Here is a 22,386-nt window from a genome sequence, read left to right as displayed (position 1 = left end):
CATGCTCCCTTTTACAGCTCTCCTCTCCACCTCTCCTAGGGCTCCTCTCCTAGGGGGGGCCCTGCCCTGGCCCCAGGAGAGCTGTGGTTCCAGCTCCCGTTCCCTGTCTAAGCGACCAGCCCTGGGCCTCCTCCCCAGCTCTGGCCCCGGCTCTGCTCCATGTGGCCTGTCTGAGAGGCTGGCCCCAAGCCCGGCGGCAACTCCACATTTCTCTGTTTTTCCTTTTTTTTTTTTCTCTCTCTTTCCCGGAGTTAACAAGAAGCAGATGTGGCGCACGATGGTTGGAGAGGTGGGGGGAGGAAGAGGGAGGCTGGACCGCCAGCCAGACAGGGGGGGAAGGGAGGGGAGTGAGGGAGAGAGAGGCAGGAGGCCAGGGCCCGCCCCACAGCCACTCTTGCGCCTCTGAGCAGCCACAGGGGCAAAGCCCTGTCACCCCCAGGATCTGGTCACTGGGGAAAACCGACAGCAGAGACCAGAGGAGGGCCAGATGGAGCGAGGGGGTGGAGGCCCAGGAGGCAGCATCTGAGAGAGCCAAGGACCAGGCGCAGGAGGCCAGGGTGTGTGTAGGGGGGGCACAGAGAACAAACTCCCCTCAGAAGTGGAGAAGAGGAGAGCGGAAGGAATCGAAGGAGGGACAGACAGGAGCCTGAGGAGGAAAGAGGAGGGGGAGAGGGGTCAGGCCAGGCAGCCAAGGAGGAGGCGTGTGGCTGGGGGCTGCCGGCAGGAAGCTGGGGACAGGACCTGCTGTCCCTCAGAGCAGCGGCATCCCCCCCACCCCTCGCTCCAGGCAGAGGCGCCAGTGGTCAGGCCAGGATGTGCCTCTGAGGGCCGCCGCGGAGCGCCCCCACCATGGCCCCCGGAACCCTCTGGAGCTGCTACCTCTGCTGCCTGCTAGCCACCGCCGTGGGGGCAGCAAGCTACCCTCCTCGCGGCTACAGCCTCTACACTGGGAGTGGCGGGGCCCTCAGCTCTGGGGGCACCCAGGCCCAGAGTGCCCCCCGACCTGCCAGCCGCCACAGGTAGGAGTCTGGGTCTCAGCCCAAGGCTGGAGGTAGGTGGGAGGGTGGGTGTCCTGGCCCCTGCCCTGGGTACATTCTTCTGGACTGTCCACACTAAGGCAAAGGAAGGGGGAAGAGGAAACCAAGCCACCAGGTGGCTCTTCGAATGCCCGCCTTCCTTCAGGGCCCCGTGGAGCCCAGGTACCCCCCCACCCCATCTAACCTCAGGGGGAATCACTTCCACGTTAGGTGCCCAGGGAAACTATCCTGAGAGCCACGGGCTAGGCCTTCCTGTCACTGCCAGCCCACACCAGCCTGGGAGTCTCGGCAGACCTCTCATCCCACGCTAGGGCCCCCTCAGCCCCATGCAGTAACCCACGCTTCCCACACCACTTCTCTGCTCCTTTCCTTTCTCCAGCGGACATGGACTGGAGGCTGGTGGGGGGAGGAGGGGGGCCAAGAGTGTAGAACTGAAAGCCCCAGGGTGGGCAGGGCTCATCAATGGCTTATTCTCTCCTTAACCCTGAGCTGGACCCCTGCCTGCTCTGACCACTCCCCTGAGGGGTGAGGAGAAGCCAGGGGATCACCAGGGAACCTGGCCAGCGAGCTCACGCAGGCCACGCCAAGCTGGGGGTTGAGACAGAAAGGGACATGAATGAATGCGTGAATTCAGACGCTCCCCAGGCGCCCCAGCCATGAAGATCAACATCCCCGTAGTTGTGGTTTTGACTTCTGGGCCTCCTGTTCCCATCTTGAAAAGTCTTTATTGCCTCCTACTACACGGGAAGGCGTGGGGGGTGGGGTGGGGTGAGGAGCTGTCCCTGCCAAAGCCCTAGCTCCCCCTGGTCCCCAGAGGCCTTTCATCTTGTGACCCTCCCTCAGCCCCTCTGGTAGCCCCTAGACCTCCCCACGGAATGTGTGTCTCTGGCTCTGAGACCCAGGTGGGGTTGTCCCTGCAGGAACTGGTGTGCCTATGTGGTGACCCGGACAGTGAGCTGTGTCCTTGAGGATGGAGTGGAGACCTTCATCAAGCCTGACTACCAGCCCTGTGGCTGGGGCCAGCCCCAGTGTTCCCGCAGCATCATGTGAGGATGGGTCCTTGGTGGGGCCTGGGCTAGGGCCACCAACCTGGGGGATTTGTACAAAGCAGGTAGCCAGGGGCAGGACCAGGGGCTCCGCTGAGAGCCATTTGAGATGCTGAGGCAACTCTTTGGCTGGTGGGATACTGAGGGCAAACTCATTTGGACCACCCTGCCAGCCTTGGGAATGCATCTTCTGGGCCTGGCCACATTCAAGGAGAGGAGTTCAAAGCTCCAGCACAGGACAAGGGGAGGAAGAATAGGGATTTGGCCTTTGGCCAACCGGCTGACAACTGTCAACTGAGCAAGGCCACATGCTGGCCAGTAAGGGGGACCTAGCCTGAGGGACAGACCTAGCCCACGAACAGCGGCCCATCTCTGAGGACAGGGGCCAGCATCACTGACTGCAGGAGGAGTAAGGGGCCTCCCTCTGCCTCTCCCAGGTACCGCAGCTTCCTCCGCCCTCGCTACCGCGTGGCCTACAAAACGGTGACAGATATGGAATGGAGGTGCTGCCAGGGGTACGGGGGCGATGACTGTGCAGAGGGCCCTGCCCCGGCGCTGGGCCCTGCACCCACCACCCCGCGGCCCCGGCCCCAGCCCGCCCGCCCCAACCTCTCCGGCTCCAGTGCAGGCAGCCACCTGAGTGGGCTGGGAGGGGAAGGTGAGTATGGGAGTCGCTGGGGAGAAGAATGGGGACAATGCTGGGGAAAAGCACGGGGCCAGGCTGCTACAGGGAGACCCCTGCTCCAGGTTAGGGCTGGGGGCTGGGGGTGGAGGAGTGCGCAGAACAGAATATAGTTAATGAGATCCCTGAGGTTCCTTTCCATACTTGAGAGCAAGAGACAGAGAGAATGTCTGTGTGTGGGTTGTGTGTATGTGTGTGTGTGTGAGAAAGAGAGATTGAGTGAGACCCAGAGAAAAGGAAGGCAGAGAAAGAGAATGTGCTCGCACACGCCCACGTGTGGCCAAGATACTTCCTAGTTGGGAACAGCTGCGGGAGGAAGGGGGAATTCCTCGGACAAGCTTGGTCCAAGGGGATAGACACTTGGGACTACAAGTCCTAGCATGCACTGCAGCTGACTACAGGTCCCAGGCGCCCCAATGGCCTCTAGAGACTGTAGGTCCCAGAATGCAGCAGTCCCCGTTGCCCAGCACTGCAGATGTGTTGTGTTGCCTGCCAGGGAGATAGCTGTGCTGTAATTATGGAAACAGGAACTGCTGGCTGACTCTTCCAACACCCAGCCAGATCCCCTGCAGCTTGCTTCAGAGTTGTGTTTGTCCCTGTGGTGGTGTGAAGAGGGGCCTCCCACATTCACATTTCACTCACCCTGCTGAAGTGATGCATTGTCAGTTCCTTTTTTTCAGCTGCAGAAACAGTTTACATAAAGTTAGAAGGCATTCCGGATGATAGAACCATATTAAATTTGTAATCCATGGCCCAGTTAATTAACCTCTCTGGTCCTCTATCTCCCAGTCTACCAAAAGGGAAGAGCTAATGGGTTTCCCTGGTGGCTCAGATGGTAAAGAATCTGCCTGCAACAAGGGAGACCTGGGTTTGATTCCTGGTTTGGGAAGGAAGGAATGAGGAGGAGGAAATGGCAACCCACTCCAGTATTCTTGCCTGGAGAATCCCATGCACGGAGTAGCCTGGCGAGCTACAGTCCATGGGGTCACAAAGAGTTAGACATGACTGAGCGACTAAAACACACAGTCGTATTTGTGCAATGCAGTTGTTGTAAAGGGGAAGGAGCCATGGTGAATATTTGACTTAGAGGCATTCAGTGAATGGAGTTTCTTTGCATCTTTTCTTTTTTGGGGTTTTGTTTTGCTTTCTCTTTCCTTCCATCTTTTCTTGCCCAGGTCACCCAGCTAAGGAATGGCCAAATCAGCTGGGACTCTGCTCTTTCGCTGGAGCTGGGGAGAGAAGGTCCCTAGGAGGTAGGCACTGAACTCTGTGGTCCAGCCCCTCAGCCTTATCCCTCCCCTTCCCTGCCAGGTCCTGGGGAGTCCGAGAAAGTCCAGCAGCTGGAAGAGCAGGTGCAGAGCCTGACAAAGGAGCTTCAGGGCCTTCGGGGTGTCCTGCAGGGACTGAGCGGGCGCCTGACCGAAGACGTCCAGAGGGCTGTGGAGACGGCCTTTAACGGGAGGCAACAGCCGGCAGATGCAGCGGCCCGCCCGGGTGTGCACGAAACCCTCAATGAGATCCAGCAGCAGCTGCAACTCCTGGACAACCGTGTCTCCACCCATGACCAGGAGCTGGGCCATCTGAACAACCATCACAGCGGTGGCGGCAGCAGCAGGGCTCCGGATCCCACCCCGGCCCCTCCTGGCCGCAGTGAGGAGCTGCTGCGGGAGCTGGAGCAGCGGCTGCAGGAGTCGTGCTCCGTGTGCCTGGCGGGGCTGGATGGCTTTCGACGACAGCAGCAGCAAGACAGGGAGCGGCTGCGAGCGCTGGAGAAGCTGCTGGCCTCTGTGGAGGAGCGGCAGCGTCACCTCACGGGGCAAGCCCTGGGCCGCTGGGCCCCTCAGGAATGCTGCCCTCCAGAGCTGGGCCGGCGACTGGCCGAGCTGGAGCGGAGGCTGGATGTTGTGGCTGGCTCGGTGACAGTGCTGAGTGGGCGGCGAGGCACCCACCTGGGAGGAGCATCTGGGCAGGGTGGCCACCCACCAGGCTACACCAGCTTAGCATCCCGCCTGTCCCGCCTGGAGGACCGATTCAACTCTACCTTGGGCCCCTCGGAGGAACAGGAGGAGGGCTGGCCGGGGCGTCCTGGGGGGCTGGGCCACTGGCTGCCTGCTGCCCGAGGAAAACTAGAGAAGCTGGAGGGGCGGCTGACCAATGTGAGCGGGGAGCTAGGGGGGCGGCTGAATCAGCTGGAAGAGCAGGTGGCAGGGGCAGTGCAGGCATGTGGGCAGCTCTGCTCTGGGGCCCCTGGGGAGCAGGACTCCCAGGTCAGGGAGATCCTCAGTGCCTTGGAGCGCAGGGTGCTGGACAGTGAGGGGCAGCTGAGGCTGGTGGGTTCAGACCTGCACAAGCTGGGAGCAGCTGGGGAGGCCCAGCAGGCCGCGCTGGAGCAACTGCAAGGGGCGGTGGGCCTACTCCATGGTCGCGTCGATGCATTGGGCGAAACAGCTGCAGAGTTCGCACTGCAGCTGAATCTCACAGCTGCACGGCTGGGCCAACTGGAGGGGCTGCTGCAGGCCCGTGGGGAGGAGGGTTGCGGTGCCTGCGGAGGTGTACAAGAGGAACTCGGCCGCCTGCGGGATGGTGTGGAGCGCTGCTCCTGCCCGCTGTTACCCCCCCGGGGCCCTGGGGCCGGCCCTGGGGTTGGGGGACCGAGCCGTGGGCCGCTGGATGGCTTCAGTGTGTTCGGGGGCAGCTCAGGCTCAGCCCTCCAAGCCCTGCAAGGAGAGCTCTCTGAGGTCATTCTCACCTTCAGCTCCCTCAATGACTCGCTGCATGAGCTGCAGACCACCGTGGAGGGCCAGGGTGCTGATCTGGCTGACCTGGGAGCCACCAAGGACCGCATCATCTCTGAGATCAATAGACTGCAACAGGAGGCCACAGAGCACGCCACAGAAAGTGAGGAGCGCTTCCGAGGCCTGGAGGAGGGACAGGCACAGGCCGGCCAGTGCCCCAGCCTAGAGGGCCGATTGGGCCGCCTGGAGGGAGTCTGTGAGCGGCTGGACACGGTGGCCGGGGGACTGCAGGGCCTGCGTGAAGGCCTTTCCAGACATGTGGCTGGGCTCTGGGCTGGACTACGGGAAACCAACAGCACCAGCCAGACACAGGCAGCCTTGCTGGAGAAGCTGCTGGAGGGGCAGGCCGGCTTGGGCAAGCGGCTGGGTGCCCTTAATAGCTCCCTGCTGCTGCTGGAGGACCAGCTTCACCAGTTCAGCCTGAAGGACCTCACCGGTGAGTGGGCAAGAGGAGGCACTGAGGGGAGCGGGGGGAGGACCTTTTTCAAGTCTTCTCTTTCTCCTCCCCTGACCCTAACAACAGCCTAGCCTTAACCTCGTTTACTTGCTCTTTGCCCTGCTCTGCATGAATTGCATACCCACCGCTGTCCCAGGGCTAGGCTTGTCCACAAGAGATGACCCAAGGTCCCAGCTCCCCACCCTCCTTGATGGCTCAGACAGGCCTGTGGGTGGAGGTGGGGTGCTGCTCTGCCGCCTACGTACCCAGTGTGGGCAGCAAGGGGGCCCATCACCCTGTCCCTGGATCCACCACCTTCCTTGTCTTTTGGAAACTCGTTTTTATGGCTCCCCTTCAACCCAGTTTTGTCACTGTAGGGCCTGCAGGTGAAGCTGGGCCACCAGGGCCTCCTGGGATGCAGGGACCCCCTGGCCCTGCTGGGCCTCCAGGACCTCCAGGCAAGGATGGACAAAAGGGGCCCATGGGGCCACCAGGTGAGCGGGCTGAGATCCTTGGTGCAGCCAGGGCTGCCACCCCCCTTGGCAGCCCTGGGCTTGACATTCTACTCTGAACTTGACAGAGAAGAGGGAAAAGGGTGAGGAACTGGGGCTCCTACGTGGCTCACATTAACTAGGAAAGTAACTAGGAGATAGGATAGTCAGCGTGCTGGCCAGTTGACTGTGGGTGGCCTCCCTGCTGTGTTGAAGGCTGTGGCTGAGCCTACAAGGTTGAAGAGAATAGATCCCATCTGTCTCCCCATTTCTGCTTTGGGGGACTGCATAGCACCTGGCACAGTGGGAAAGCAGGTGTTTGCTGAGTGACTCAGCGAGAGCTGCCCCAGTTCTCACTGCTCCCTTTTCTCTCCCCACAGGTCCCCAAGGTGAACAGGGTAAGTTCCCCTCATTCAGCGCTGGAGGGAGGGGACCCGAACCAGGATTTGGAGGATGGAGGGCCTCAGGCAGCCCTGGGTGGGGTGGAGACCGAGGAGTAGAAGGGGGCTGCACTGAGCATCCACTCTGACACCTTCCCCCCACCCCAGGACCCGAGGGGGCACCAGCAGCCTCTGTGCCCCGGGTAGCCTTTTCAGCTGCCCTGAGCTTGCCACGGTCTGAACCAGGCACGGTGCCCTTTGACAGAGTCCTGCTCAACGATGGGGGCTACTATGATCCAGAGACTGGTGAGCCTAGAAGCGGGGAGCTGGGCACTGGGGGGATCGGGGAGGCTGTGTGGTGACATGTCCACATTCTTGCCCTTTCAGACAAGCTGGATTCTTTCATTCTCTGGTTTGGGGAGACCCTGTTCTCTCCTTCATTTATCCCTTCACACCATAACTTGGATTGAGGGGTGGGTGGGGAGGGGAAGAGCCTATCCTTCCACAGCTCTTTCTGGGGACCTGCTATTGCCCAGGCACTCCTCAAGTGCTGGGGATGCGGAAATGAACAAAAACACCGACTTCCCTGCCGTCTGTGGAGCTCAGGTCCTGGTAGAAGAGAGGCAGAAAAGACCCAGAGGGTCCCTCCGTAGTACAGTTCTGGAAGGGCTCCCGGACGCCTTCCCAGCCCCTGCCACCTGTCCCCCTCCTCACTGTCACTCTTGTCCCCAGGCGTGTTCACGGCGCCACTGGCCGGGCGCTACTTGCTGAGCGCGGTGCTCACGGGGCACCGGCACGAGAAGGTGGAGGCTGTACTGTCCCGCTCCAACCTGGGCGTGGCGCGCATAGACTCCGGTGGCTACGAGCCGGAGGGCCTGGAGAATAAGCCGGTGGCCGAGAGCCAGCCCAGCCCAGGCGCCCTAGGTGTGTTCAGCCTCATCCTGCCGCTGCAGGTCGGGGACACGGTCTGCATCGACCTGGTCATGGGGCAGCTGGCGCACTCGGAGGAACCGCTCACCATTTTCAGCGGAGCCCTGCTCTACGGAGACCTGGAGCTCGAACAGGCGTAGACGGCGGGGTGGGGAAGCTGGGGGGATCGGGTCCCACCCGCTCGAAGTGTCTACGCGACCAAACAGCCAGCCAGGGGGCGGGCTCCCCGGGGTCGCGCCTGGGACGCGGTGCCGACCCCCGGGGAGCCGCAGCAGAGGCGCCCCGAGCCGAGCGGCGTCCTCCCCATGGTTGGAGTGCACCGGGTCGGGGACTCTGGGGTCCCCTCGTCCAGACCGTTGGCCTGATCGCCGTCCCTGCAGGACCCAGACTGCGGAGGGGCCCATCCTGGCACCCTCTGCTCCCCCAACTGGCCTCCAGGCCGAGTCCCTCGGCTCCAGGGCTCTGTCGAGGGGGATCCGGCCCCCACCGCCATACTAAACTATTCAGGAATAAAGACACTTGGTTTTTCTAAAAAAAAAAAAAAACTAAACAAGCCGTCTGCTCTACTATGTGTTCATGGGTCGACAGGAGTACACAGGGGACGGAGTGAGGGAGCCCCCGACCAGATTCGCGCCCTCAGCTCGGGCCGGAGTAGCTCTGCCCGCACCTGCTCTAGACGCGCGAGCGCGAAGCAACTCCTCCGCTTAGAGCCCCAGCCAGGCCCTCCGCCTGCTCACGCCCTTTCCACCCGAGTCCGCCAGAGGGCGCCGGGACCCGCGACCTCGGCGCCGCTGGGCGGGGTCTCCCGTCACGTGACCGCCGCGGCCCACCTTGCGTGCCCCGGCTGCTCCGCGGCAGAGGCGAGGCCTCGGCCTGGGATTGGCCCGACCTCGGGGGCGGGGCGGGGCAGCCGGGACAGCGCGAGCCGCGGCTGGGGATGCTTGCGGGTCAGGCCGCAGCTGCGAGGCCCGACTCAACCCCGCGGGCTTGGAGTCCGGAGAGAGATTGGCTGGTGCGGGAGCGGGCGGCTCACGGGATGCTTTTCTGCTGTACTTTCTCTTGGCGTTCAGGAGGTTGCCTAGCTACGCTTTAGAGAGCTTTGCATCAGCTCCGAGTCCATCTGACAAGTGAGGAAACTGAGGGCAAGAAGTGGAAGACGTAGCCATCTCCTGGGCCACGCAGACTGCCAAGGAGAGGCCGGGTACCGAGACCTTGGGGTCTGCGCTCCCAGGTCCTCTGGAGTGGGTGGTCGTGGGGAGCAAGGGCCCGGCTCCGTCCCCTGCACCCCACGGCACCCCTCGCCGCCGCCGGAGGCTCCCTGGAGGAGGAGTTCCGAACGCGGAGGAGGAGCCAGACTCTGGGAGCCGGGACACCATTCACCCGGATAGGAGGCAGAACCAGGGAGGAACCCCGTCAGCCAGGCAGAAAGCTCCGGGAGCAGCTTCATGGAAGAGAAACAGATTCTGTGCGTGGGGCTAGTGGTGCTGGACATCATCAATGTGATGGACAAATACCCAGAGGAGGACACGGACAGCAGGTAGGGGCGCCCGGGCCCCTTGGTGACCCCAGGGGCCGCTGCAGCCCCGCGTTGTGCCATGCGGCCAAGACTGCAGGGATGCAAAGCCGGGGCCCCGCAGCGAGGTTGTGAAAGTCGCCTTGGGAGCCCGTGTCTCATGCCCTCTGCCCGGGACCTGGGGAAAGAATTGAGGCCTTTAGTATTAAGTTCCAGGCTTTGGATAGCATTGTGTTCTCCACTTCCCATTCCCAACCCTGGGACCTGTCAGACATCATTATCCCCATTTTACCAAGTAGACTAAGCAAGTAGAGACCCTGAGAGACACAGTGACTTAACTGAAGGGCACACAGCTAGGAAGGTGCAAAAGCAGTGCCTTCCTTTTTAACAAGACCTGTGCACGTGCCTATCACCAGCATTTACTTCTAATTTATTTACCACTTATAGATCTCATCTGTTTCTTTTAAAGTGTTTTTGAGGTAGCTTACAATAAGAAGTACGTGCAGTTAGACTGTTCAAAAACATTGAAAACCATGGTCTTTGAGCTTCATCGTATCTCAGGGCTTGCTGGCGCTGCAGGCAAATTTGGAGATGCTATGAGTTATGGTCCAGCTGGTTCATAAGCCATACAGACTTTTTCCTTGTGCTGAATTCCAAAAGGAGCTTACCAGAAGTCCTTTTTACAGTACTCAGTGAACAACATAATGGAAAACATCCTTCATGGTTGTCTGGTGGAAGTTGAAGAGTCATTTTTTGGTTCCTGTATTTACTCTTGATAAGAACTGCACCATTACACGTCATCCCAAGACACTCCAGTGCAGTGGAATCTGTGACTTTCTCTTGGGGTAGTCTAGTGCTTAGAATACAGAGAAGAATTGCTTCTTGGCTCTCAGTTGTCAGAGCCAAGAACTGGATAAAAGGCGAGTTCAAGACTGAGCTTGGGAAGATGCTGCAGTGCCAGTAACCATGAGGCTCACTGAGGGAGAGCGCCGGGAGTTCTTCAGGCCTTGGATCCATACAGCACTATCACAGGCATTATTACATGCTTTCCTCACAGCAGCCCATGGGAAACATGTAAGGATCAGTCCTGTTCTGTCTTTATAGATGAGGAAGCTAAGGATTTGGAGAAATGAGACAGTTTTTGTAAGGGGCCACATAGCTAATGAGTGGCAGGACAGTAGTAAAACCCACGTGTCCTAATTCTAGGTCTCCAGCCCTCTACCCTCTCAGGTGCTCCCTGTTCCTTTGTTGCTGCCCATCTCATGGAGGTGACCCTTTGCTTTGGGCTGTTTGTTTGCCAGACGTTAGAGCCTCCAGCAAAGGGTGAAGGCACAGTGGGGGCTGGGCACAAGGGTGTGCTGCTATATGTACCTCACCCACCTGCCAAGGTCAAGTCGGCCCCAGGACTTGGTTCACAGTGAGGGATAGGCTTACTCTCAGGAGAACAGTGAATTCTAGGGCTACAGGTTCTCCATGAACTGTGGGGGACCTCAGGGAAACCTAGAGTGCCTGCTTCACTAGAGCTGAGTCCCAGTCCCTTCGAGCTTGCTTGTCAGGAGGCTGGGACCAGAACCTACTAGTCCCCCTGATGGGGGCCGGTTCCGAAGATGGGCACTAAGCAAGGTGCCTCTCTGAAGAGACCCTTCCCATGTCCTCCACGCCCCCTGCCCTTCAGGGGGTGCCTCCCCATCCCCTAGACCCATGGTTCTGCTCCTTTGTGGAGCAGTCTGCTTGTCTTCAGGGCCTCTCTCCCATGCGCCCATCCCACCCAGCCCAGCTCCTGGACTCTGTTGTGCCTCCCAGATGGGCAGACCTGAGTGGGAACCCAGGCCTTCCTAGCGTCTCAGCCCCTCCTGTCCCAGGCTCTCTCCCTGGGCAGTGGAGAACTCTCAGGAGGTGCTACCTGGAACTCGGCCAGGGCCCTGAGGAATGGCCTGGCCTCTCAGAGTCCAAGCATAAAGGCCCTTCCAGAAAGCATCTTCACGCTCAGCAGAGCGTTTCTGCACAGAAAGTTGGGTGTCCGTGTGACTTTGAAGGGTTTCCACAGAGTAAAGCTATAGTCCCTTTCTCTGAAACCTCCTCAGGCTGGGACCCAGTCAAAAATACAAAGCATTTGGAGTGGTTTGGGATCAGGAGACCTGCATTCTGGTATCAGCATTGTCCTTAACTGTTGGTGTGATTCTGAGCAAGTTCAGTCCCTCCAGGCTTCTCCTCTCTTCGCAGCATGAAAATTTCTCTAAAGCTCATAGCTTGAGAAATGTTGGATCCTTTACAGATTAGTATCCTTTTCTCATGGGATCATGGCCCCCTTTTCCAAAGGCTAAAGGGAACTTCAGTGTTAAGTTTTGTGTACAAATATACCTTAGTCTAAAAATTCTCCTTCATTTATTTCTCTTAATCAGTGGTTCTTTGGTGCTTGTCCCCCTTATGGTAAGCTACCGAGTTATTATTGTTATCCTTTTTGAAACTGGAAGAATAGAAACAACAGCCTGCACTGTTTACCTCACAGTATTATTGGAACACAAATGAAAAATTGTTCCAGTGATTTGACTGTATATGTGTGTTATCATTTTTGTTGATGATGACAGCCCATCAGGTGTATCCTGACTTCGTTTCCTTTTGCTAGATTTTCAGTAAAGATGGAGAAAAACAAAGGAAAATAAAAGGCAACTATGTGCTGGCATGGATGTGTTAACTAACCTTATTGTAGTAATCATTTCACAGTATATACATACATCAAATCATCCCTCTCTTCACCTTAAACGTACAGAATGTTATATATTAATAACATCACAATAAAGCTGAAAAAAAGAAAAACAAAGATGGAGAAACACTTGTCTTCACTCAACAGTCTGTTTAACTTTTGACAAGTAAAAGTTACCATGCAACGCCCCCACCCCACCTTCTTAAATGATCACAGTGTCCAGGTTTGCTTCTTGTCTTAATCATTTTAGTCTAAATTGTTACTGAAATGGCCTCTCCTAAGATAGGAGCAGCAGTAGATTTGCCACCTTTGGGAAGAGGCAGCTCTCAAGGAGGAGGCTTGATGGGAGGAGGGGGAAGGTGGGGAACTGGGTCACTGTTACAGAGGAGGAGGTAACCTAGAGTCAGTGGAACCCTCAAACTGTGGTGACACCGAGGGAGTGCTTTCCTGATGTCATAAGAATATTGGGAGACAGATATTAATCACTGTGAGCTTGAATTTAGCCTGGGCTGGGGAACAGATCTCGTCCTCACCTGAGCCTCTTCCCTTCGCTGAGCCTAAGGCTGGCCCGGATGCTTTCTGAGGGGGACCTCCTGGCTTTTTCATTCTGGGGGCCCTACCCAGGGCTCAGTCTGCTGGAGCTGCAGGGACCCTCCTTGTGTTTTGCAGGTGCTTGTCCCAGAGATGGCAACGCGGAGGCAATGCATCCAACTCCTGCACTGTCCTCTCCCTGCTTGGAGCCCCCTGCGCCTTCATGGGCTCGCTGGCCCGGGGCCACGTTGCTGAGTAAGTGGTGGGAGCAGGGAAGGGCGGCCCTCAGGGTGGGGGCAGAAGGAAGCCTTGGCTAGTTTTGGACAGCCTTGGACAGTCTCTGAGAAATGGTTTGTGACCTCCAGAAATGGGTGGTGGTGCGGGGGGCGGTGGGGAGTGGAGGACCAGCATCCCAGACTTTCCCTGGTGTGGCTTATCTGCTGCTCAGTCATTAATGTTGCTCTTGTCAAGGTTTCATTTTCACAGCCTGTTTCCTTGGCCACTCCCTGGAGCCTGCTTCAGCTTCCCACCTTCTCCTTCCTTGCTTCCAACAGACTCTCTGCGGTGGATATGACTTTGCCCTTCTCACGTCCCTTGTCCTGCCTGTGCTTGTGGCAGAAGGCGGTTAGGGATGTGCTGTACCCACCCTCCCTCCAGGATGTCCTGCATTCGTGGTCCCAGGGTCCAGGCCCACGGTTTCTTTCTTAACTGAGGGGGCAGGGCCAGTGTTTGTGTCCCTGATGTTCACTGAAGCAGCGAGAGCTCCCTGCCCAAGGACACCCTGATGCCACGTGCTAAAAATGGGCCCAGACCCATGCTTCCATTGGCCAGAAGGCTGCCACCCATAGTGGCCCATGCACTTGCTCTGTGTTGGCTGCTGCAGGGACCCAAGAGCTCTTTGACCCCTGGCACTGCCAACTCAGCAAGCGCTTATCAGGAGGTGAGGCCCACACTTTGCCCACTGTGGGCACAGGGGCAGGCTGCCAGGTTGTTGGCCTGGAAAGCACAGCCCTTTGAACGCTGTTAGAGCCCAGCCCCAAGTTGCAGCCAGGTTCCCTTCCCTAGGAACCGGCATGGAGCAAATAATGGGGCTAGAGCCTGCCCTCTGGGGTGGGACAGAGGGACCCAGAGCCAACAGCTGCTCACTTGCCAACCCTCTTCAGCAGCTGCCTTTCCTCCCAGCTAGAGCGAGACCAGCCCTACTTTGAGTAGCAGTCATGCTGATAAGTGTGCCATTCCAAATTCTCCCCACATGCTCAGCAAACACTGTGTGAGCACCTCCCGTGTCCCTGGCACTGTGGGGACTAAAAGGTATGTGGCAAACCAAATCCTATATTCCATCCATGCAGTAGAAAAGTGTCAGTCACTCAGTCACGTTCAATTCTGCAATCCCACAGATGGTAGTCCCCCAGGCTCCTCTGTCCATGGGATTCTCCAGGCAAGAATACTGGAGTGAGTTGCCATGCCCTTCTCCAGGGGATCTTCCCCACCCAGGGATCAAACCTGGGTCTCCTGCATGGCAGGCAGATTCTTTACCATCTAAGCCACCTGGGAAAGCTACTGTTTAAAGGATCCTTAAGGTGTAAGACAAAGAATGATGCCCTGATGTGGTACCTTTATACCAATCTGTATTTTCCAGCTTGGGTGTTGCTGAAAGTGGGGTCCAGTCATAGTGAGAAAGGCCAGGATGGTGGCTGCACCACTGGGTGTAGTTGCCAGCTCCTGGTGACAGGACTCTGCATTTCCAAAGAGCTGGGAGAGGCGGGGTGGTCTCCTTGTTTTGCTGGTGCAGTCTTCCTGAGGGACTGCCCCCACACCTCGTTCTGATCAGAGGGGATTCTGAGCAGGAGTTCTGGACCCATACTGAGGGACCTCAGGCACTGGGTGGGCTCACCATCGTGGAAGGTGAGGGCAGTGAGTGGGCCCCCCGGCCCCCACCAAGGCAGCACCACCTCCTGGCTGGGCATCATGAAGGCAGGTGTGGAATGAGAGGAATCACATGAGGACAGGAAGGACTTCCAAGAGAGGAGTACCGGGGGATGGGCAGGCAGAGGGAACCGGGGGACAAAGTTCAGTTCAGTTGCTCAGTTGTGTCTGACTCTTTGTGACCCACGGACTGAAGCATGCCAGGCCTCCCTCTCCATCACCAACCCCCGGAGCCTACTCAAGCTCATGTCCATTGTGTTGGTGATGCCATCCAACCATCTCATCCTCTGTCGTCCCCTTCTCCTCCCACCTTCAATCTTTCCCAGCATCAGGGTTTTTTCAAATGAGTTGGTTCTTCACATTATGTGGCCAAAGTATTGGAGTTTTAGCTTCAGCATCAGTCCTTCCAGTGAATATTCATGACTGATTTCCTTTAGGATGGACTGGTTGGATCTCCTTGAAGTCCAAGGGACTCGAAAGAGTCTTCTCCCACACCACAGTTCAGAAGCATCCATTCTTTGGCACTCAGCTTTCTTTATAGTCCAACTCTCACATCCATACGTGACTACTGGAAAAATCATAGCTTTGACTAGACAGTCCTTTGTTGATAAAGTAATGTCTCTGCTTTTTAATATGCTGTCTAGGTTGGTCATAGGAGAAGGCAATGGCACCCCACTCCAGTACTCTTGCCTGGAAAATCCCATGGATGGAGGAGCCTGGTGGGCTACAGTCCATGGGGTCGCTAAGAGTCGGACACGGCTGAGCGACTTCACTTTCACTTTTCACTTTCATGCATTGGAGAAGGAAATGGCAACCCACTCCAGTGTTCTTGCCTGGAGAATCCCAGGGACGGGGGAGCCTGGTGGGCTGCCGTCTATGGAGTCGCACAGAGTTGGACACAACTGAAGCGACTTAGCAGCAGTAGCAGCAGCAGGTTGGTCATAGTTTTTCTTCCAAGGAGCAAGTGTCTCTTCATTTCATGGCTGCAGTCACCATCTGCAGTGATTTTGGTGCCCCCCAAAATAAAGTCTCTCACTGTTTCCATTGTTTCTTGTCTATTTGCCATAAAGTGATGGGACTGGACGCTGTGATCTTTGTTTTCTGAATGTTGAGTTTTAAGCCAACTTTTTCACTCTCCTCCTCTTTCACTTTCATCAAGAGTTCTTCACTTTCTGCCGTAAGTGTGGTGTCATCTGTGTATCTGAGGTTACTGATATTCCTTCTGGCAATCTTGATTCCAGCTTGTGTTTCTTCCAGTCCAGCGTTTCTCATGATGTACTCTGCATAGAAGTTAAATAAGCAGGGTGACAATATACAGCCTTGACATACTCCTTTTCTTGTTTGGAACCAGTCTGTTGTTCCATGTCCAGTTCTAACTGTTGCTTCCTGACCTGCATACAGATTTCTCAAGAGGCAGGTCAGGTGGTCTGGTATTCCCATCTCTTTCAGAATTTTCCACAGTTTATTTTGATCCACACAGTCAAAGGCTTTGGCATAGTCAATAAAGCAGAAATAGATGTTTTTCTGGAACTCTCTTGCTTTTTCCATGATCCAGCGGATGTTGGCAATTTGACCTCTGGTTCCTCTGCCTTTTCTAAATTCAGCTTAAACATCTGGAATTTCACAGTTCACATACTGTTGAAGCCTGGCTTGGAGAATTTTGAGCATTACTTTGCTACCGTGTGAGATGAGTGCAATTGTGTGGTAGTTTGAGCATTCTTTGGCATTGCCTTTCTTTGGGATTGGAATGAAAACTGACCTTTTCCAGTCCTGTGGCCACTGCTGAGTTTTCCAGATTTCCTGGCATATTGAGTGCAGCACTTTCACAGCATCATCTTTTAGGATTTGAAATAGCTTAATTGGAATTCTGGGGGACAAAGTATCACCTTGTAATTATTAATACTGCCTTGTCTTGCACGGTGCAGGCCACAGTGCCCTCACCTGCTTGGTTCAAACAGGGTACATATCCTCAGTCCCAAAATCCACCCCATCTAGCGAAATCTTTCCTGCTTGAATCAGACTGAAGGCCAGGGTCAGTCAGGATCTAAAAGAATGTCCGTGAGGGTTTTCCTCCCTGAGCTCTGGCCATGCTCTCCCACCTCTCCTACCCCCCTAAGCCTGTGACGAACCCCAGTCCCTTCCTAGCCTCTCCACTTGCACCCCAGGGCCCCTGGTGGCCCCACCACCTACCCTCTAATCCCCAACCCCCCGCCGAACTGCGCCTCCCCGGGTTACTCCGCCCTGGCAGTTTTGTCCTGGACGACCTTCGCCGCTATTCTGTGGACCTCCGCTACATGGTCTTTCAGACCACGGGCTCCGTCCCCATCTCCACAGTCATCATCAGCGAGGCCAGCGGTAGCCGCACCATCCTACATGCCTACAGGTTTGTACACCTGTCTGCACCCTGCCAGCTGCTGCCGCCACCATCACTCAGCCCCCAGAGCAGGACCCTCCTCTCCAAGGCCTGTGTGCTCCCTAGTGGAAGCGCCGCTCCCCACTGGAAGGTCTGGAAGGCCCGGGCCACTTGGAGTCTCTAATCTGTGTCTCCTTGCCCTTCCCTTGGCTCGGGCTCCCCCCCACCAAGCTTCCTGGTGGCTGACTTCAGGCAGCGGGGCGTGGACGTGTCTCAGGTGGCCTGGCAGAGCAGAGGGGAGACCCCGTGCTCTTGTTGCATCATCAACAACTCCAATGGCTCCCGTACCATTGTACTCTACGACACGTAAGGCCCCCTGGCCTGGCCCGCCATAGCCCACCAATCAGCCTCCTCACCTGCCACGCAGGCATCCCAGTTGCCTGCCCTTCGTGGCCTCCCTCTTTGTACCAAAAATTGTCCCTATGCCATACTGTTCAGTGATTTTTGAATTGTTTTCAATTAGGGGACAAGTGAGGTGGGAAGGGGTGAGCTTTGCTCTGCCTGGTGACTTAGCTTTGGTCAACACCAAGGAGAGGCAGGCAGACCTATACAAAACGTAATTTATGATGTGATTCCTCCATAATTAGCCAATCAGAAGCCTGGGTGTGGGGGTGGGTAAGTCGTTCTGAGGGCAGGGGGATGGGAGATGTGATTCAAACCATCTTGATCCCTGAAGGGGGCACACTGGAGTTTCCAGGGTTGCCAGCCTGCAGCATGGCACCAGGAGCTGGGGTTTGGGTATTCAAAAAAGATGAGCCACTCCCAAGGGTCCAGCATAATAAGGCTAGACCAAATGCCACATACCATCCACAGCCATTGCTGAAAGAGGGAAGAGGGACATTGGGTCAGCAGATAAGGGCCATCTGATGATTTGCTTACCTGGTGGCGCGGGGCGGGGGGGGGGAGGTCATTTTAGGGTCACAGGCTGCCAGGGAGAGACTTATCTCTCCCAGATTCCCTCCTGAAGAATCTCAGAGGTTTAGTTTCCTGAGAACCTAGTGTGTGTGTGTGCCAGGTACTCTGTTAGGGCTGAGATGGCCCAAGCCCAACTGCCCTGGGGTTCCGGCTGACCCTATTGCCCAGCATAACCACTGGGCCTGGGGGAGGGGCAGTCATTCTAGGACAAGATTTGTAACCAGTGGCCCTGGGCTCTTTGTGTCCCAACGAATGAGTGGGTAGGCATACATCCTAGAGGCAATCTTCATATTGGGCAATGCTTAGTCATCTGCCCATTGAGCAACACTCTGTAGCAACTTTGATCAGGGACACAATATGGCTGTTCACAGGAAGGGATGGAGAGAAGCTCCAAGGAGAACTGTCTATTGCCTACTGGCCTCGGTCCAGGCATAACCACACACGTTATCTCTAGCTGCAGCAGGCCTGTTAGGCTAGGGGTCAGCCCCGTTTACCAATGGGGAAGCACCTCAGAAGGGACACAGTTAGGCAGCTAGTTAAATCGAGGGAGGATTCAGTGCAGAACAGGGAGGGGAGGCCACTGGCTGTGTGTAGGTCTCTGGCTAAGGAAGATCAAGGCAGACCCTTCCCAGGTTTCCACACCTAAGTCAGCCAAAAATCAATTTATCCTCAATCACCAACCTTGATCTCAGGATCATAACATGGAGCTGCCAAACTCAGGACAGTAGTGCTGACACTGCTGGGGCAGCCAGAAGTGAGTAGAACCAGACCCGAGCTCTGGGAAGAATGGCGGTGGCCTTTGTAGTTTCCCGGGACACTGCATGCTGGGAGCTGTGTGGGCTGCTGGCAAGAGGAATTCTGGGAATTGTAGTCCCTGGTGCTCTTAGAGCATTTTGGGAGATGTGGTCTCCAAACCATGTGGGATTGGCCGCTTACTTAACACATGCAGTGGATGAATTTGCCTTTAGATAATATCACAGCCTCAAACACAGGAAGGGGCACCCTAGGAAACTGCCTCCAATTCCCTGTCTGGATGGAGCTCAGTGGAGTAAGGAGTGGTCTCAAGTTTAGCCTGGAACAGGGTAGGGCTGAGCCTCGGAAGCATGTGCTGTAGATCCAGCTTCCTGCCATGCTGCAGGCAGTGCCAGGCATAGGGGCCCTAGCAACAAGTTAGAGATCCTGGCTCTGGCTGACTTCACCTTGTGCCTTCTCTGTTCTGTGACTCAGGAACCTGCCAGATGTGTCCGCTAAAGACTTTGAGAAGGTTGAGCTGACCCGGTTCAAGTGGATCCACATTGAGGCAAGCCCTGCCCTACCTGGGTTTTGAGGGCCTCGACCTTCCAGCCCCTCCGCATGTTCTGCCTCCTTAGTTTTCGAACCATGGAGTTCCTTAGAGATAAATGAGCCCAGCACCGCCCAACCCATCCCCTCTCTGTCCTCATTTATGTTTTCAGGTGGGCAACTGAGGCCCAGAAAGATTCAGTGATGTACTCAAGATCACACAGCAGGATATAGGCACCAGAAGCAGGAGGCTGGCTCTAGGCAAAGTCCGGTGCTTTCTGTGTTACAGGCTGCCCCACCTCCTCTCCCACAGCAGGAGCCAGGCTGTGGGAGACCTGATCTGTTAACTCTGGGGAAGGCAGGAATGAGAGGCCCCAACCCAGCTCCCAAATAAAGGAAACTAGAGTCTTCATTCCAAGAGAACTTTTAGAATCTAGATGGAAGGAGATCTTGAGAAGTCCTGAGTTCTGGTCCTAGCTTTGTCATTTAATTTATTGTAGTCCTTAGGAAAGTCTCTCTCTTTCTTTGGTCACACTGTGTAGCATATGGGACCTTAGTTCCCTGAATAGGGATTGAACCCATGCCCCTTGCATTGGGGGTGCTAAGTCTTAGCCACTAGACTGCCAGGGAAGTCCCAGGAAAGTCTCTTTTATTCTTTAGTCTTCTCATCTGTGAAATGGGAGGGCTGGTTGATAAGGTCTCCAAGGTCCATAACAGCATTGGAATTCTGAGACTTAGGATGAGTTCCCGCTCAGCAGCCCTGGCTCCTCTCCCCCCACCACCCATAGTTCCAGCGGGAAGGGACGAATGAGCCCGGCTGGTCCTGAGCTTCCTGCCCTGCCCTGCTCTGCTCCAGGGCCGGAACGCATCAGAGCAGGTGAAGATGCTACAGCGGATAGAACAGCACAATGCCAGGCAGCCTCCAGAAAGCAAGATCCAGGTGTCTGTGGAGGTGGAGAAGCCACGTGAGGAGCTGTACCAGCTGTTTGGTTATGGAGATGTGGTAAGTGTCCCCTGCAGCACCCACCCCCCACCCCACACACTCCCCCCAGCTCCCAGCCACATCCAGCTTAATTTGGTTCTTAAATGGAGTCTGAGTATTCCCTTGTCCTGCCTTTCACACATGGTGATGTTGGCAGGTGGGGGCAAAGCAAAGAGACAGAGGTCTGTGCTTTGGGCTCTTGCACAGACCTCCAGAGTAGCCAAGAAGTAGAATTTCTCCACCCCAGGGGGCTCATGGGTATGTCCAGAGGGATTGGACAAGGCCAGGACAGCCAGCCACAGGGCCAGCCTCTCCTCAATGGGCCTCCTGTCTTTTCCTCTTGTCAAATGACAGGATGGCACCATTCTCCAAGGTGCCCTCCAACTATGGGGTGGGAGCCACTAGGGGGTGAGGGAGGGTGGGAAGGGGACTTGCCCATATAAGCTTGGAACATAAATGGAATCTGGGTGATAATCCTAGCACCATTGTGAAGCAGGTTGGGCTCTTGGCTGCACATTAAAAAAATGTGGATGCCTGAACCCCACCTTCATTTTTTTTTTTTTCAATTTGGTTGATAGAGGTGGAGCCTGAAGTATTTTTTAATAAAACTCCTTGGTGATTCTAATGCGTAGCTGGTGTTAAGAAAGCTCTAGAACCCCCCAGCCCTTTGTTTTAAAGATGAAGAAATCAGACTTAGAGGGCATAGTTGTATGAGGAAAGCCAAACAAAACCAAAACCCTCCTGAGAGCCGTGATTTAACCCGCTTATGGTAGACTGCACCCCAAGATGGCGCTCAAGACCCACCCTGGGTTTTCAATTGTGAGGAGATTCGTTGATCTTAGAACAAATAGGCTGGGACTTTTGTGTCACAGCTTACATGGCTGCTTTCCAGCATGTCTTGAGCGAGTGAGAAAACCTTTCGTGAGGTACGGCGGGGTACTACCTGAGGGCTTAGGCGGCCATGTTGGAGGAACAGCGTTATAATATCAATGCCAGGCGGCTGGTTGTATGGGACAGCTGGGGCTAGAGCTCAGATAACCATCAGCCTCTCTTCCACTGCCCACAGGTGTTTGTCAGCAAAGATGTGGCCAAGCACTTCGGGTTCCGGTCAGCAAAGGAGGCCCTGAGGGGCCTGTATAGCCGCGTGAGGAAGGGGTGAGCGAGCTTGCAGAAGCCAGGCTGTGCCCCGGTGCGGGTGTGAGCAGTGAGGGAGCCTGGCATCCAGGGTCTGCCCTGGGAGGGGGACAAGGCTGGGGCCAGGGCTGGGCTAACAGCTCGCTGAGAGGAGGGTGTCGCAGGGCCACGCTGGTCTGTGCCTGGGCGGAGGAGGGCGCCGACGCGCTGGGGCCTGATGGACGGCTGCTCCACTCCGATGCTTTCCCACCGCCCCGCGTGGTGGACACTCTGGGGGCCGGAGACACCTTCAACGCGGCGGTCATCTTCAGCCTGTCCCAGGGTGAGTACCCCAGCAGGAGGCACAGGGCTGGGGCCTGCCCCTGCCCCGAAGACCCGGCTGACCTGGCCACTTGTCCCTCTCTCTAGGGAAGAGCATGCAGGAGGCACTGAGGTTCGGCTGCCAGGTGGCCGGCAAGAAGTGCGGTCTGCAGGGTTTTGATGGCATTGTATGAGTGCCCTGTGGCAGCGGGCACCAGCTCACACCCCGCCCCAGGCTGGCATCACTGGCTCCTGTTGCCTTCTCCTCTGCGGCCAGCCTGGCATCGGGCTACCCTTCTCCCTGGGCTGATCCGGGTTGCGGGAGGGCTCCACCTGTGACCTGGCATCTCACTTGGCAGAGTCGCAGAGCAAATAAATCTTCCCAGAGCCAGCTTCTTCCTGGCAGTCTGTGGGTTTTCAATGACTGAGCTGCTCTGGCTGGGGATTCCAGAGGTTTTGATCCAACAATCCTTTGCCCTCTTTTTCTCTATTTCCCCAAATTCACCTCTTGTCCAAGCCCAGAGGAGGGCCTGCAGAGACCAGAGCAGCAGGAAGCGACCCAGGCTTGCCATGAGCTGTGCCCTTGCTGGAGGCCCAGGTCTTCCTGGTGCAGAGCAGCCACCAGTGTGGGTGTCAGTGCCCAGGAGGCAGGGATAGAGGGCCTGACTTGGAGCCTTCCTAGTGGGAGGAGAGACTTAACCCCTTCCACCCCAGGGAGCCTTCCCAATAACCACAAGCTATGAGACAAGCTCCTCTGGGTGCTGGTGCTGTCACAAGACTCCAGTGGCCACAAGCATGTCCACGTGGCTGAGGCAACCTGACAGGCCAGCAGGCAGGGAGCCTACTCTGTGGTCTGGTGGAGCCTCTGCAATCCAAAAATATCTCCCCAG

At 56.5% G+C, this 22,386-nt stretch overlaps 2 protein-coding genes across 6 annotated transcripts; both read left to right on the top strand.

Moving 5' to 3' along the window:
- Window positions 1-382: 382 nt before the first annotated feature.
- EMILIN1 (elastin microfibril interfacer 1) lies at window positions 383-8,348 on the top strand. Its single transcript, NM_001192434.1, has 9 exons — window positions 383-557; window positions 788-1,019; window positions 1,958-2,083; window positions 2,521-2,741; window positions 4,077-5,996; window positions 6,374-6,490; window positions 6,868-6,885; window positions 7,036-7,173; window positions 7,600-8,348. Exons 2-9 carry the CDS (start codon window positions 850-852, stop codon window positions 7,935-7,937), a joined length of 3,048 nt encoding a protein of 1,015 aa, NP_001179363.1. The 5' UTR covers window positions 383-557; window positions 788-849; the 3' UTR covers window positions 7,938-8,348.
- Window positions 8,349-8,703: 355 nt separating this feature from the next.
- Window positions 8,704-21,892, top strand: KHK (ketohexokinase). Of its 5 annotated transcripts, none has more exon segments than NM_001076351.1 (9): window positions 9,187-9,334; window positions 12,684-12,800; window positions 16,720-16,854; window positions 17,056-17,190; window positions 19,027-19,099; window positions 19,937-20,083; window positions 21,129-21,217; window positions 21,361-21,518; window positions 21,605-21,892. In NM_001076351.1, coding segments are annotated over 9 exon segments (1,032 nt in total). In that variant the 5' UTR covers window positions 9,187-9,242; the 3' UTR covers window positions 21,691-21,892.
- Window positions 21,893-22,386: the final 494 nt, after the last annotated feature.

The sequence above is a fragment of the Bos taurus genome, chromosome 11 (genome assembly GCF_002263795.3).
Source record: "Bos taurus isolate L1 Dominette 01449 registration number 42190680 breed Hereford chromosome 11, ARS-UCD2.0, whole genome shotgun sequence".
NCBI lineage: Eukaryota > Metazoa > Chordata > Mammalia > Artiodactyla > Bovidae > Bos > Bos taurus.
This window is presented reverse-complemented; position numbering and strand designations above follow the sequence as displayed.